Source organism: Triticum urartu, chromosome 5A, assembly GCF_056163025.1.
Source record: "Triticum urartu cultivar PI428250 chromosome 5A, HENAU_Tu73, whole genome shotgun sequence".
NCBI classification, from domain to species: domain Eukaryota; kingdom Viridiplantae; phylum Streptophyta; class Magnoliopsida; order Poales; family Poaceae; genus Triticum; species Triticum urartu.
In genome coordinates this window covers 462,933,503-462,947,985 of record NC_141877.1, presented here as the reverse complement: position 1 = coordinate 462,947,985, position 14,483 = coordinate 462,933,503, and the positions used below count along the sequence as shown (strand labels likewise).

Sequence of the window (14,483 nt, the reverse complement as noted above, 5' to 3'; positions counted from 1 at the left end):
GGATCTTGACCCCTTTCCTCTCTTCCTCCGACAACTTGAGACTCCTCAACATCCCTGCTACTCCCTCCATCTACCTCCTGTCGGCCAATGGCCGCCGCCGGGCACCTCCTAGGGTTTTGGTGTCTTATGACCGTGCGCCCTAGGGAGCACACAGAAGGTTTTGGTGGAGGGGTTACGACGAGGCTCGCTTAGATGCGAGAGACGAACGAAATCGATCAAGGTCAGAGAGATGGCGATCGATCACAGACGAGAGCTATGGGTGAGGAAGTACGTCCGAAACCCTAATCGCCTCCGCAATCGACGGAGCGATACGCGAACCGTCACCAGGTGGGACGGACCCAACAAGCCACGCCACAATCGTGCACGACTACCTTACCGCACACACATATTAATGAGAACTGTCGTGTTGTTTCTATTGCATTGACGGCTTTTCGCTCTTTCACATGGCTAACATTTCTTAAGCAAAAGAAGAAGAACACATGTGGACGGGCGATGCTACACGCCGCCGGCTGACGGGTGGCCAACCGAGCCACGTTTGCGCCACGTCAACCCTGGCAAACCCCAATCGCTCCTCACTGAAGCCGCGGCCGGTCAAAGCCGTCGCGAGCTCGCAAGCTCCCCCCCGCCGCGCGTGTGTTCTTCTCCCTGACGCAACCCACTTCCGCCGCCGCCGGCGAACGCTATCCCCCTCGCCGCCATGGTCACCCGTCTCCTCCTCGTCCTCCTCCTCACCCTCCTATTCTCCACCTCCTCCCCCGCCGCCGGCTCGCCGCACATCTCCGCCGTCATCTCTCAGTCCGGCCTCGACTTCGCCAAGGACCTGCTCGTGCCCCGAGCCGCCGAGACCCTCGCGCAGCTGAGCGTCCCCGACATCGAGCGGTCCGTCAGCATCCCCATCATCGGCGCCGTCCGCACGGTCGCCTCCCGCATCGTGCTCGGCGGCGTGGCAGTCGCCGACTCCACCGTCGCCGCCGGGGACACGGGGGTCGTGGTGGCCGCGTCCCTGTCCAGCGTCAACCTCACCATGGAGTGGAGCTACTCGTACAGCTCCTGGCTCGTTGAGATCTCTGACAGCGGGAATGCTTCCGTTCAGGTAATACGACTGACGGGCTTCAGGTACTAATTGGTTCATGAATGTTAATAATGCTCATAAGTAGAGGTAATTGCATCCTCAAGAATAGACGTAAACCTAGTTTTCGGAGAACTAATTCATATATACATCGGCTGTAAAGAAATTTTCATCTCTTCAGTAAGTACATGGGTGTCTATGTGTATTATTCAGTAGTACAAACTATTTTATGGGATAATGATATTTTTCCTACCTATTAGTGCAGCATGATTGTTTTACATAAGCTTCAATTGAAACAATACTCATATCTTGGCTACATATTGGTACCAGCATGACTTTTTTACTTAGGATTCAATTTGGTCAGCCTGCAGGATTGCTTTGACCAGCATATGACATTTTAGCACAATGGGGTTTTGAACTTACGATCTACTCCCTCCGTTCACAAATATAAGTTGTTTTAACTTTTTCCTGAATCGAATGTATATAGACACGTTTTAGTGTGTTTGTTCACTCATTTCAATCCGTATGTAGTCCATATTGAAATATCCAAAACATCTTATATTTGGCAACGGAGGCAGTAGAATCTAACTATACACCTAGACAGAAGCAAGCAACTAAACAGTATTTCGGCAAGGTAACTTAGAAATGCCGTATGCGTCATAAATCATTTTGGTCTGATAATAAGCTTGTTGTTCATTTGGACAAGGCAAAAAGTGAGTTACTTTTATTTTTAAAATTATTTAAGTTGAAAAGCTTGCACAAGAAACTAAGTACCTGGATTCAAATTACATGCCTTCCTTTGCAAACAATTGCAGCCTTTTGTATGTAATTTTTACATTTACTTGGAAGTGTTCTTAGCATGTCAAACCTTGCACCTTTGTTTTGTTCATTGTGGTGCGACATAGTATGTGATAGTTACACATCCTTTACCTTTTTAACTTTTTAGTAGTAGACACCCTTGACATGCATATGGAAGAAGGTACAAGGTGTATTCATGAATCCTTTTCACTAAGGTTGAAGGAATGGATGTTGGGGTTTCCATGGGGCTGAAGAATAAAAATGGATCGCTCAAACTATTTGTCATGGAATGTGGCTGTTATATGAAAGACTTGGACATAACACTCAATGGAGGATCCTCTTGGTTTTATCAAGGGTACGTGGTTCACAATTTCATATTTGTGAGTACTTTGTCAACTCCTTTGAATAGGGTTTTTCTATATAAAACTCTTGGCATGATATGTATCTGAAGTGAACTAGGGTTTTTCTTTTTGAACGAATTTTAGTGAGATGTTATTTAACCCACATCAGTTGATATATCCTCTTGCTTTTTGTAGATTCATAGATGCTTTTAGCAATCATATCAGATCATCTGTGGAAAATGCGATTGCGAACAAAATAGTGGAGGGTGCATCGAAGCTCGACCTTTTCCTAGGAGGTCTTCCAAAGGAAATTTATGTTGATAGAGTCGCTGCTATGAATGTGACATTTATTAATGATCCACGCTTCAGTAGTTCCTCTGTTGAGTTTGATATAGATGGACTATTTATTCCATCTGATAAAACTGCTCCTCAGAGTGACATGCATTTTGGTGATACCAAACTTGCACCACCTCTTGGCAGCTCTTCAAACATGCTGTGGATTTCATTGGACGAAGATGTTTTCAACTCTGTTTCAGCTCTCTACTTCAAGGTATACTATGATCATTTATCATTGTAAACTTGTTCCTTTTCTCTTCCTATTTCAAAAGAATAGTATTCTTATTGACTATGTGAGTGCAGAGTTGCTAACTTGAACCTAGACGTTTTCCATGCTTCAACTATACTACTACATACCAGTGAGCCTATTCTGATTGATGTGATTACTTTCGTCATTCAGGCTGGTTTACTACAACATATGGTGGACAAGGTTCCCGATCAGTTTCTTTTGAACACTGCTAGCTGGAGGTTTTTGATTCCAAGGTTGTACCGTAAATATCCAAACAAGGATATGCTGCTGAACATTTCTGCTATATCACCTCCCTCTGTGAGGATTAATGTGGGTAGAATTGACACCACAGTGGACTTAGATGTCACAGTAATCGTATTGGGTTCTGATGATAAAGTTCCAGTTGCATGCATATCACTGGTGAGTTTTTCTTCACTGATTTTGTGTGTTCCTATCCTAGTTGTTCAGTTTATGAGAGGTAATCTATTGGAGTGAAATAACAATGCATATGCACCATCTGGGTGGTATTAAAGTATATCTTCTTATGTTGCTTCAGGCTCTCAATATTTCAACTTTTCACACAATCAAACTAAACTAAACTAAACTATACTTTGCTGTATTGGATAATTGGAAGTTTGTATCTCCATGAAAACATATGCATCTTTCTCAATCTCTTAATGTTATTCTTATTGTAATACATATTGCTTTTGCAGTCAGTTGCTGTTTCTGGACATGCAAGTGTTTCTGGAAATAATCTCGTTGGAAAGGTTGAGTTAAATTATTTCTCGTTCGACTTGAAGTGGAGCGACATTGGCAAACTTCATACTGGTATAGTGCAGGTAATTTTTGCCTCGGCATTTTCAGTTTTTTTGTCTCCCAGTGGTAGGGGCCTTTAATTGCACCCAAATGCACACTTTAGTAAGATGTAGCAGGGGAGATTCCTAATCTAAATGCTAGCACTGAGATGAGCTTGGAAATTGCTACCTCATGTCTAGGAATTATGAAAGATTATGTTATGCTAAGTACTTGAAGGGGCACCATTTTATAACAGAAAATGCCTTCAGAGATGTCCTTAAACCTGACGCTAAAAGAAAAACCAATGGTTACTAATGGAGCTGCACTCATGTTTCATTATACCTAATTTTACTTTACTTACTTGAACATCATTTTTTCCTTCTGGAGTTCTGATACTCTGAACCGATGCTAATCCTGTTAAATTGTCAGAGTCTGATGCGTATCATCCTGAAAAATTTGTTCGTGCCCTACGTGAACTCGTATCTTGGACAAGGTTTCCCGTTGCCCATCATCAAGGGCTTCGTCATAAGAGATGCTTATATCCTCACTTCATACTCAAGCATAATTGTTAGCTCTGATGTTTCCTTCATCGAACCAATGAATAGATCTGGAATAGCAGTTGTTGGACCAGTCAGCAAAGATCCGGTAGTCACCATGAAACAATTAGTATAAACTAATGTACGTTGTGAAGCTATTTCATTGATTGTATCTGTTGTAGTCTGGCATCGGTTGTGTAAACAACTAGTATAAACTAAGGTCCGGCATCGATTGTAGTCTGTAAGTAATCACCCCTCGATGAAAATCTGTAAATAACCACAGCTGTAACTTTGTAAATGTAAATATTTCCGTGAATCTGGTATGTGAGAACTGACAACTAGTCTGGACCCGCTGTAACACTATGTTTTATACTGGAGAATTAGTTGATGGTTTCAACATTGTGATGTATCCGCGGTTCTTCCATATGACAATTATAATACGTGGCCGCTTGTAATCGTAAAGTCGCTCGGTCAACTATAATACGATGGGAATTCCCAGTACAATTGACAAAGATAATGAGAAATAGATAACGTACATATACAAATTGATGGATTGTTTTGATACAAAATAATTAGATGCGATTACTCAACGCCCTGATTGCAGATTTGTCACAGCTTTCTTCTCAATGCTGAAATATTGATCACTGACAATCGTCGAGTGGACCATTGCCGAGGGTTCCTCAAGTAAGCTTTCCATTTCTTCAGGATTCTGTTGCACCCATGGATGGTGCATCACCTTCCTCAGCCTATCGAGCTTCTCTGCAACTTCCTTCATTGATGGCCTGTTCTCACCAGACATCTCCAAACAATGCTTTGCCAGCTCCGCGATCTCTTCAAGAATCTCCATATTGTCCTCGTCCTTGATCCCATCATCCAACATAACCTCAAGCCTATTCTCCTTCATCGCAGACATAAACATCATTGATAGGCTCTTCTCCTGCCCAAGGGCATCGAGATTAAATGGCTTCTTGCATGTGAGCAGCTCCAGAAGAACAACACCGAAGCTGTACACGTCACTCTTGTCTGTCAACTGACATGTTTGCATGTATTCGGGGTCGAGGTACCCACAAGTTCCTTGCACAAGTGTGACAAACTGGGACTCGTCGGTTGGTGCAAGGATGGAGGCGCCAAAGTCGGAGACTTTAGCTTTGTGGTTATCGTCGAGAAGGATGTTGGAAGATTTAACATCACCATGGAGGATCGGAGTTGAAGCCCCCGAATGAAGGTAGGAGAGTGCCTCGGCAGAGTCATGGGCGATCCCCAAGCGAGTGGCCAAGGAGATGCGCCAGCCATGGTTGCCATGGATGAGATCAAAGAGTGTGCCATTTGGGACATACTCGTACACCAACCAGCATGGGGACTTCCACCTCCAGGCAACACCCGAGGAGCTTCACGACATTTCTGTGGTTGATCTGGGCTAGTATCAGCATTTCTTTGCCGAATTCTTTCTTGTGTTGCTCGTCAATTGTCATGCATCTCTTGACTGCTACTTCAACATTACTCTTGAGAAGTCCCTTGTAGACAGTTCCATGGCCTCCCCGACCAATGACTTGTTTTTCACTAAACCTGTTCGTGGCTTGCTGCAATTCTTCTTCTGAGAAGATTTTGAATGCATCGGCGCCTTGCCGTGACTTCATTTCTTCAAATAATATCGTACCACCGTGTTGCCGAAAGTAGGCCAGTTTCATATTTCGTAGCTTTCTTCTCTCTTGGATCAAGCATGCACAAGCTACAACAATCACAAGGACGACAAGTCCTACACTTGCACCTGCATGAGGTATTTGTTCGAAATGAATTAGTTTCGATGTGTAGTGGCCAGTTATAATAAAAGTATTATGTTGAAGGAAAAGTGACCATCATTTTCTATGAATATGCGTTGTTTTCAATTAAGAAACAATCATGCATTATAACAGCATATTCCATAACGAATCTAGTACTTTCAATTTTATGTTGTCAATTTTGTAGTAAAATCTTCAACAGTGATGGTCACACTTCTAAAATGTTTGATTGATAAAAAGAAACTGATCATACTTGTGACGGGAGATATTAGAAATTTGGCCAAACATGACTTGCTTCTAAAGAAAACAAATTAGGCTATCATCTTAGTACAAACTTCCGTATTACTGTACTTCGTAGGTGTCCAATTAATTGCCCACAAGCGATGTTATTTTGGTGCTCGCCGTACACACGAACTTACCTACAACTGGCATTGCCTGAAAACGGGAAGGCTTTTTTTGAATTGGCACACAAACGCCATTCGTCATATAATTCCCTGGGTAGCATGAGCAGCTGTAGTTTCCTGGCGTGTTCTCGCATATACCGTCGCCGCAAGGATTGACAAGGCGCCGGCACTCATCGATATCTGGAACCAAACAATTGTTTGTAGTTAGAATTGCTAAACACTGTATACAATTTGATTCTTACGTGAGGTCTTATGTCAATGCACAAGGAAGCAATACCCCGGCATCCATTCGCGATGTAAGGATTGCCTTGGTATCCATCAGAGCAGTTGCAGCGATAGCCTGGGTTGTGGGTGGTGGAATCAACACACACACTGTGGCTGCTGACACATGCGTAGGAACTCTCGTTCCTAACTTCCTTGCAAGTCTGTAGTGCTATTTTCCAGTTCAGGACAATAGGAACGTAACCCTTGTATGTATCATAAAACACTGTGGATTTGACATAGCTAGTTTTGAAGTTGAAAGCTGCCTTTTCCATCACTGTTATGTAGCTGCAGCGGCTGTCTCGCCATATTTTTGTGGTGTTGTACTTTTCGTTGAAATAGCCATTATAATACTGTATGTCTTTTGGGACATTGGCTTGGCAGCAGCCAGCACCAGAACATGTGTCATTCTTCAGGGGGTCGCCGCTCTCGCACGTGGACGAGCAACCTATTACATACTGCACGTGTGGAAAATATAATATGATGTGATGTCCTGGACCTAACTTACACTAGTCCTCTATTTCAAAATACTTTTAAGTTCTAGGTTTCTTTTAAGCCAAACATCTTTACATTTGACAAAATTTACTAAAAAATATACAAATATTACAACACCAAATTAGCTTCATTAGATTCATCATAATATTTTTTTCATACTATATAAATATTTCATCATATAGTAGAATCTGGTCTTTGATGGTTGGATCCGGTGACAACGGCTCTTGAGCGCCGTTCCCTTTCTGAAGGCGTTGTTATTGAAGAATATTGTTGTCCTTGTTGTGTTAAAAGATGCTTGATGTGGATATGGTCATTGATGTAATTTGGTGATCGATGTTGATCACTTTGAGTGTTTTTTTCCACTAAGGCATAGATTTGGTCTTGTATGATTTTGCTATTCGTCGGCGGGTTTATTTGTTGTGTGTACGTGTTGATGTTGGTTGTATGCATTCTAACTATGCAGAGGCCAGGTGTGTGCTCATTATGTTTGTGTTTTCTTGATGCTATATTTTAAATCAATTCAAACCACCTTTTATCCAAAAACATATATAAATATTTGATGTTGTAGATGTTAATACGTGATTCTATATACATGGTCAAACTCAAAGAAGTTTGACTTAGAACATATCCCAAGGTAAAATGAGTCTACATCTTAATAAATAATGGCTTGCACGATATCACATACATATTACTCCTCACTATGACCAGCCTAAACCGAAAAAGAGAGAGTATGAACTAAAAGGTCTCTTGCAAAAAGACAAATATGAAAGTTAATCAATGTAAAAATTAGGGGCTTTGTTGCTCACGAATGGTGAGAGAGCTTCAAGCTCTACACAAAACACGGGGCTTACAGAAACTAAAGGGCTAGAATTCCCGCAAAAAAAGAAAAGAAAAACTAAAGGCCTAGAAGTTACCGGTCTAGTACACATCGTGGACATAAGACCAGCGGCCGTCCATCGGGTGGATTCAGTGCAGGGTTAGGATAATAAACTACAATACTCCCTCTGTAAATAAATATTAAAGCATTTATTTTAGTAAATTAGTGATGTAAACACTCTGATATTTCTTTACGGATGGAGTATCTAATAACATCAACATAAGAGTTTTAGTGTTTTGTTAAGTTAACTTATAGCATGATCCACAAAAAGAAAAATACTCATAGCATGTCATTTGCTTGTTATCTGATAATGGATATGTAATAATGAACTAAAAACAGTTGTTTGGGGCAGGTTTTACACCCTCTAAATTGATTAAAGAAAAATTCGGCTTTCCAGACATTTTCACCCGGATCAATTCAGTATAAGAAAGCGAAGTACTTACAGAAGAGCTTATCATATAAGCAAGAGTATTGCACCCGATGACGATAACTGTATTATCAACCTCCGATATCCAGAAAGGTGTGTTGGTGAGGTTCAACCATCCATTTGAATAGTTCGTAGTGCCAGTGGCCGGGACATAGCACTGCCAAGAGATGGCCGTGTTCATCGTGGCCGTGCCGTTAGTCAAGGAGATCTTAGTCACCTCGACGGTCCCCGCAAAAGGCTTCTTCACGCCATCCACGGCCGTGCAGTCGAGCCCAAAGCCGGGGTGGAACGCGCACTGATCACCGATGCCGAACGGGAACGGGATGTCGACGTCGCCGCACTTCGCCGGGCAGCCGGGACGATGGCCTGCCGGTACAACGGCCGTGGCCACCACCCAAATCCCTAAAAGGCTGAGGAAAATATAGCCAGAGAGAAGAAACCGAGGATAGCCCAGCTTCATCATTGCCGCCGCCGGTGAACGGGTAGGTGTGGACGTAGGCTCCTAGCTGACCATGGTATTGCTCTGGGTCTACAATTAATTGGATGAATGCCAGTAGTCTCCAAACGAGGAGAAAATTCTGCAGACGAATTGAGGAGTTCGTTCGGGAACAAACCTTGATTTTATAGCCGAGCCTCGATTGGAACTTGTTTAGAGGTCATGTCGCCATCACCCTTGTGGGATATCCAGAAGAATCATTCTAGGAGTTAATGTTGACCGTGTCCAAGATGGACCGGGGACACTCCCTATTAAATTCCATCTGGGAGCACTTCCGAATTAATTGAGCATAAAAGAGATAGCCAACATCACTGGATGAGGTAGCCTCGAGTGAGATATGCTGACGGAACACCTTTGCTTGCTTGTAGAGGGAGGATTCATAATAGATAGATGAATACCCACGGTTTCCAAATTTGAGGACCTGCCATACATCGTAGAGCCCTCCCTCTGCGATTCCTTATCGGTGTCACCCGACATGCACCCTCTACGGACATGCTCCGCTCGTCGAGCATTTAGTCGTGGGTGCAAACCATGCGGCCGCTCGTCGATGTTGTTTGTTTTGGCTTGAGTGGTCGATCTCATGTGTCACCGAGGTTGATCAGCGTGGTCGGCTAGCGCATCTCTCATATGCATATGCATGACCAAGGTGCCGCTTCAAGCTATTGCTTCACCGGATGGGCAATGCATCCGTAAGGGGAAGAGGGTGACATCGACCACGGCTAATTCTACGTTTAGACTTTAGACATTGGCTATGTTTAACTAAACCATGTGGATGCTTCCATGATTTGAAACATTCTGTATGATGTCATGAAGCATGCATGTTGATTTTCCCATTGAAAATTGGACTGTTAGGTGGAAGCAAAAAATTTGCTATATTGATAGAAGGAAGCGTATATTTAGGCACTAGGGGACATAATGTATTCGCAAGTACTTTCTGGAAAGTGTAATATATATATATATATATATATATATATATATATATATATATATATATATATATATATATATATATATATATATGTAGATACTAAGAAATTTCATGGATTTGGAAGCTGTCTTGGAACGCGCAAGGTCTATGGGCAGACATGTTGAAGGCCAAATACTTTCCCAGCCGGGTCCTTTTCTGAATCCTGTTAGAGTTATAATATAAGTCATGTACCCCTTTGTATTTATCCCGTTATATAAGGGGTTTCCTGCATATGTTCCACACCTGTACATGTATATATGGTATTAGAGCTAGGTCAATTTTTTTTGCACGCTGCAACTCGTGCTATTGATCCAACCCGCGTCGCCGCCGTCCTCTGTGGCCGCTGCTCCTTTTCTCTGTCTATCGTAGCCGGCGGCTCTCCACGCCCGCTACTCTCCCTTGCAGGTCAACTCAGGCCGGCTCCTTCCCCAGTCCCGTCTCCCTGGATCGAACACGAGCAAGCCGGTTTTCCTCTGGATCTGATCTGCTGCCAGCTGCCGATCTTGGAGGAGTTTGCTTGCCTGCAGATCTGCCCACGACAGGACCGGGCCTCCAGATCAATCACCCGTTTGTCCTCAGTTGAAGATCTCATCGATCCGTGCTACATCTCCGCTTGGTGCACTAGCTGCTGGCTGCTGCTGTTACGTGGTGCTACTTTGCTCTCCGGTGATACGTGGTGCTAGCCACTTCCTACGGGTGCTGCTTGCTGCTTCTGCTGATACGTGGTGCTGGCGTATTGATTCGTCACGCCGCCGGATCTCGGCTGATTGCTCTGCTACGTTCGTCTGCCCCTGACTAACACACACACAAAAAAAATGTCTGCTGCATCGGGCTATGTTGCTGTCCCTCGCTGTCCGGTGATCTTTGATGGTACTAACTACACCGAGTTCACTGGCTTTATGCGCATTCACATGCGTGGCATCTGTCTCTGGGGTGTTCTTTCTGGCGAGGTCTGCTGTCCGCCACGTCCAGTTCCTCCGGTGGCCCCTACTCCGCCAACTCCATCGGTTCTTCCTACGGATGCTAATCAGGTCTCCAAGGATGCGGCTAAGCTTGCTGATGAGGCTGCTGATCGTGCTTATGATGAGAGGGTTTTGGCTTACGAGGAGGCTCTTCAGACGTATCATGGTGCTCTGTCTGTTTACACCCAGTGGCTTGATGATGATGCTCGTGCTGCAGCTGTTCTCACTGCTAGTGTTCTGCCTCAGTTTGCTTCTGAATTTCTGGGTCTTCCTACTGTCTTTGAGATGTGGACCCGTCTTCGTCAGCGCTATCAGCCCTCTGGTGATGCCTTATACCTCTCTGTGGTCCGTCAGGAGCATGCTCTTCAGCAGGGTGACTCTACTGTTGATGACTTCTATGCACAGAGTTCTGCTATCTGGCGCCAACTTGATTCTCTCCGCAGTGCTGGGTGTCGTACCTGCCCCTGTTGCCAGGCTGTCCAGGCCAATTTGGAGTTTCATCGCGTCTATGAGTTCCTGTCTCGGCTCCATAAGGAGTTTGAGCCCCGGCGTGCTCAGTTGTTTGCTCGTGGCCGTATTTCTCTCATGGAGGCGCTTTCTGAGATTCGTGCTGAGGAGACTCGCTTACGTGGTGCTGGTTTGCTGGAGGTTCCCTCTGTGCTCGCTACTCGTGCTCCTACGCCACCTGCTGCACCGACCCCTTCTCGCTCGAGTGCTCCGCCGCTCTTGCCCACTCCTTCTGGAGGCTCAGGTCGCCCCGTCCACATTGCGACTATTGCAACAATGATGGTCATCTTGGTCTCAGTGCTACACGAAGAAGAAACACCCACGCAAGGCTCGATCATCATCTTCAGGGACTTCGTCATCTACCTCGACAGCTTCAGCCATTGCTTTGACTGAGCAGGATATTCTGAGACTTACGCGTCTGCTCGCGGCTTCAAGTTCTTCCTCGACGGGTACTGCTGGTTCTGTGACTGATGCTTCCCGCACTGAGCAATCACCCTCTACACAGTCAGGTACATCCCCATGGGTTCTGGACTCTGGAGCTTCTTTTCATATGTCTTCTCATTCTTCCACTTTGTCCTCTCTTTGATCACTGGATTCTCCTGTTCATGTCTTCACTGCTGATGGTACTCCACTTTCTGTTGCTAGTAGAGGCAATCTTACCACTCCTTCTTATTCTGTTCCTGATGTTGCTCATGTTCCTCGACTTACCATGAATCTGTTTTCTGCTGGTCAACTTACGGATTCTGGTTGTCGCGTCATCCTTGACGTTGACTCTTGTTCTGTCCAGGACCGTCGCACGCACACTCTGGTTGGGGCTGGCCCTCGCCGCCGTGATTCTCAGGGTCTTTGGGAGTTGGATTGGCTTCATGTTCCTTCCGCTGTCACCACCATCGCCAGTTCTTCTGCTTCTGTCGCCTCCGTTACTGGTTCCTTCCAGCAGTGGCATCATCGACTTGGTCATCTGTGTGGTTCTCGGTTGTCTTCTTTAGTTCGTCGAGGTCTTCTGGGGTCTGTCTCAGGAGATGTCTCTTTAGAGTGTCAGGGTTGTCGTCTTGGCAAGCAGATTCAGTTACCATATTCACATAGTGAGTCAGTGTCCAAGCGTCCTTTCGATTTAGTCCATTCTGATGTATGGGGTCCGGCCCCTTTTGCTTCGAAAGGTGGTCATAAATACTATATTATTTTCATAGATGATTTCTCTCGTTACACATGGCTTTATTTCATGACTTCTCGTTCTGAGGTGTTGTCTATTTATAAGCGTTTTGCTGCCATGGTTCATACTCAGTTCTCTTCACCCATTCGTGTTTTTCGTGCCGACTCTGCTGGCGAGTATATCTCTAAGATGTTGCGTGGTGTTCTTGCTGAGCACGGGACTCTCTCTCAATTCTCTTGTCTTGGTGCTCATGCTCAGAATGGTGTGGCTGAGCGAAAGCATCGACATCTTCTTGAGACTGCTCGTGCATTGATGATTGCTGCCTCTCTCCCGCCTCATTTTTGGGCTGAGGCCGTCTCCACATCCACCTATCTTATCAATATACAGCCTTCCGCTGCTCTACAGGGTGGTGTTCCTTTTGAGCGACTTTTTGATCGTTCTCCCGATTATTCGATGCTTCGCTCGTTTGGTTGTGTTTGCTATGTTCTTCTTGCCCCTCGCGAACGCACCAAACTGACCGCTCAGTCTGTTGAGTGTGTCTTCTTAGGCTACAGTGATGAGCATAAGGGCTATCGTTGTTGGGATCCTATTGGTCGTCGGATGCGTATCTCTCGAGACGTGACTTTTGATGAGTCTCGTCCCTTCTACCCACGCCCATCTTCCTCGACTTTTTCAGTGCAGGATATCTCTTTCCTCACTTTTCCTGACTCACCTATCACCCCCGTCGAGACTGTACCTCTCCGTTCCACTTCCTCTCCTTCTCCACCTCTAGTTGATTTGCAGCCACCATCCTCCCCGGTCTCCTCGCCTAGCATGTCACCGGGTTCTCCACCTTCATCTCCGGTGACTTCCTCCCTGGTCTCCTCTCCCAGCCTGTCACCGGATTTTACACCTTCATCTCCGGTGACTTCTTCGTCGCCACCCCCCGATTCTACCTTGACGATTCCTCCTTCTATTATTCCATCTTTTCCTCAGCATTACACTCGTCGTCCACGACCAGTCGATGCCTCTGTGGATGAGTCGTCATCTTCCTCTCAGCCTACTTATGGCTTGCGTTCTCGTCCTCGTCCGCCTGTTGATCGCTTTGGATTTCCCACCGCTGGTGCTGCTGTTCTTGAGCCGACTTCTTACCGTCAGGCTGTTGTTCATCCTGAATGGCAGTTTGCGATGGCAGAGGAGATTGCTGCTCTTGAACGCACTGGTACCTGGGATCTTGTTTCTCTTCCTCCCGGAGTCCGTCCGATCACTTGTAAGTGGGTCTACAAGGTTAAGACTCGCTCCGATGGTTCTCTTGAGCGTCACAAAGCTCGTCTTGTGGCTCGTGGTTTTCAGCAGGAGCATGGTCGTGATTATGATGAGACTTTTGCTCCTGTGGCCCATATGACCACTGTTCGTACACTTCTTGCCGTTGCCTCTGCACGCCACTGGTCTATATCTCAGCTTGATGTTAAGAATGCCTTTCTTAATGGTGAGCTACGTGAGGAGGTGTACATGCAGCCACCACCTGGGTATTCTGTTCCTGATGGCATGGTATGTCGTCTTCGTCGCTCTCTCTATGGCCTTAAGCAAGCCCCCCGCGCCTGGTTTGAGCGCTTTGCCTCTGTGATCACTGCTGCTGGTTTTTTAGCAAGTGCTCATGATCCAGCATTGTTTATTCACCTTTCTCCTCGTGGTCGGACTCTTCTTCTTCTTTATGTTGATGACATGATCATCACGGGGGATGACCCCGAGTATATTGCCTTTGTAAAGGCCCATCTTAGTGAGCAGTTTCTTATGTCTGATCTTGGACCTCTTCGCTACTTTCTTGGGATTGAAGTCTCTTCTACCTCTGATGGCTTTTTTATATCCCAGGAAAAGTATATCCAGGATCTTCTTGCTCGTGCTGCTCTTACTGACGAGCGCGTTGTTGAGACTCCTATGGAGCTCAATGTTCACCTCCGTGCTACTGATGGTGATCCTCTCCCTGACCCGACGCGTTATCGTCATCTTGTTGGCAGTCTTGTCTATCTAGCTGTCACTCGTCCGGACATCTCTTATCCGGTTCATATTCTG

At 45.3% G+C, this 14,483-nt stretch overlaps 1 protein-coding gene and 1 pseudogene across 2 annotated transcripts; one reads left to right on the top strand and one right to left on the bottom strand.

Annotated features, from left to right (window-relative positions):
* Positions 1-537: 537 nt before the first annotated feature.
* On the top strand, positions 538-4,501 carry LOC125509713 (putative BPI/LBP family protein At1g04970). The gene is made up of 6 exons (XM_048674737.2): positions 538-1,093; positions 2,083-2,222; positions 2,404-2,758; positions 2,945-3,193; positions 3,487-3,612; positions 3,998-4,501. Exons 1-6 carry the CDS (start codon positions 698-700, stop codon positions 4,238-4,240), a joined length of 1,509 nt encoding a protein of 502 aa, XP_048530694.2. The 5' UTR covers positions 538-697; the 3' UTR covers positions 4,241-4,501.
* A 107-nt stretch (positions 4,502-4,608) lies between these two features.
* Positions 4,609-8,954, bottom strand: LOC125509712 (wall-associated receptor kinase 3-like; annotated as a pseudogene). The gene is made up of 4 exons (XR_015604936.1): positions 8,363-8,954; positions 6,564-7,005; positions 6,302-6,466; positions 4,609-5,872 (listed from the first exon to the last, which is right to left on the bottom strand). The product of XR_015604936.1 is annotated as a wall-associated receptor kinase 3-like (transcript).
* Between the last annotated feature and the right edge of the window lie 5,529 nt (positions 8,955-14,483).

What these genes read in the sequence shown, in the direction of transcription:
- LOC125509713 (XM_048674737.2), top strand. Translation starts at nt 698, where the DNA reads ATGGTCACCCGTCTCCTCCTCGTCCTCCTCCTCACCCTCCTATTCTCC. An exon ending in GCGGGAATGCTTCCGTTCAG is followed by an intron (nt 1,094 to 2,082) that starts GTAATACGACTG and finishes CTTTTCACTAAG; the next exon opens with GTTGAAGGAATGGATGTTGG. An exon ending in TTCATACTGGTATAGTGCAG is followed by an intron (nt 3,613 to 3,997) that starts GTAATTTTTGCC and finishes TTAAATTGTCAG; the next exon opens with AGTCTGATGCGTATCATCCT.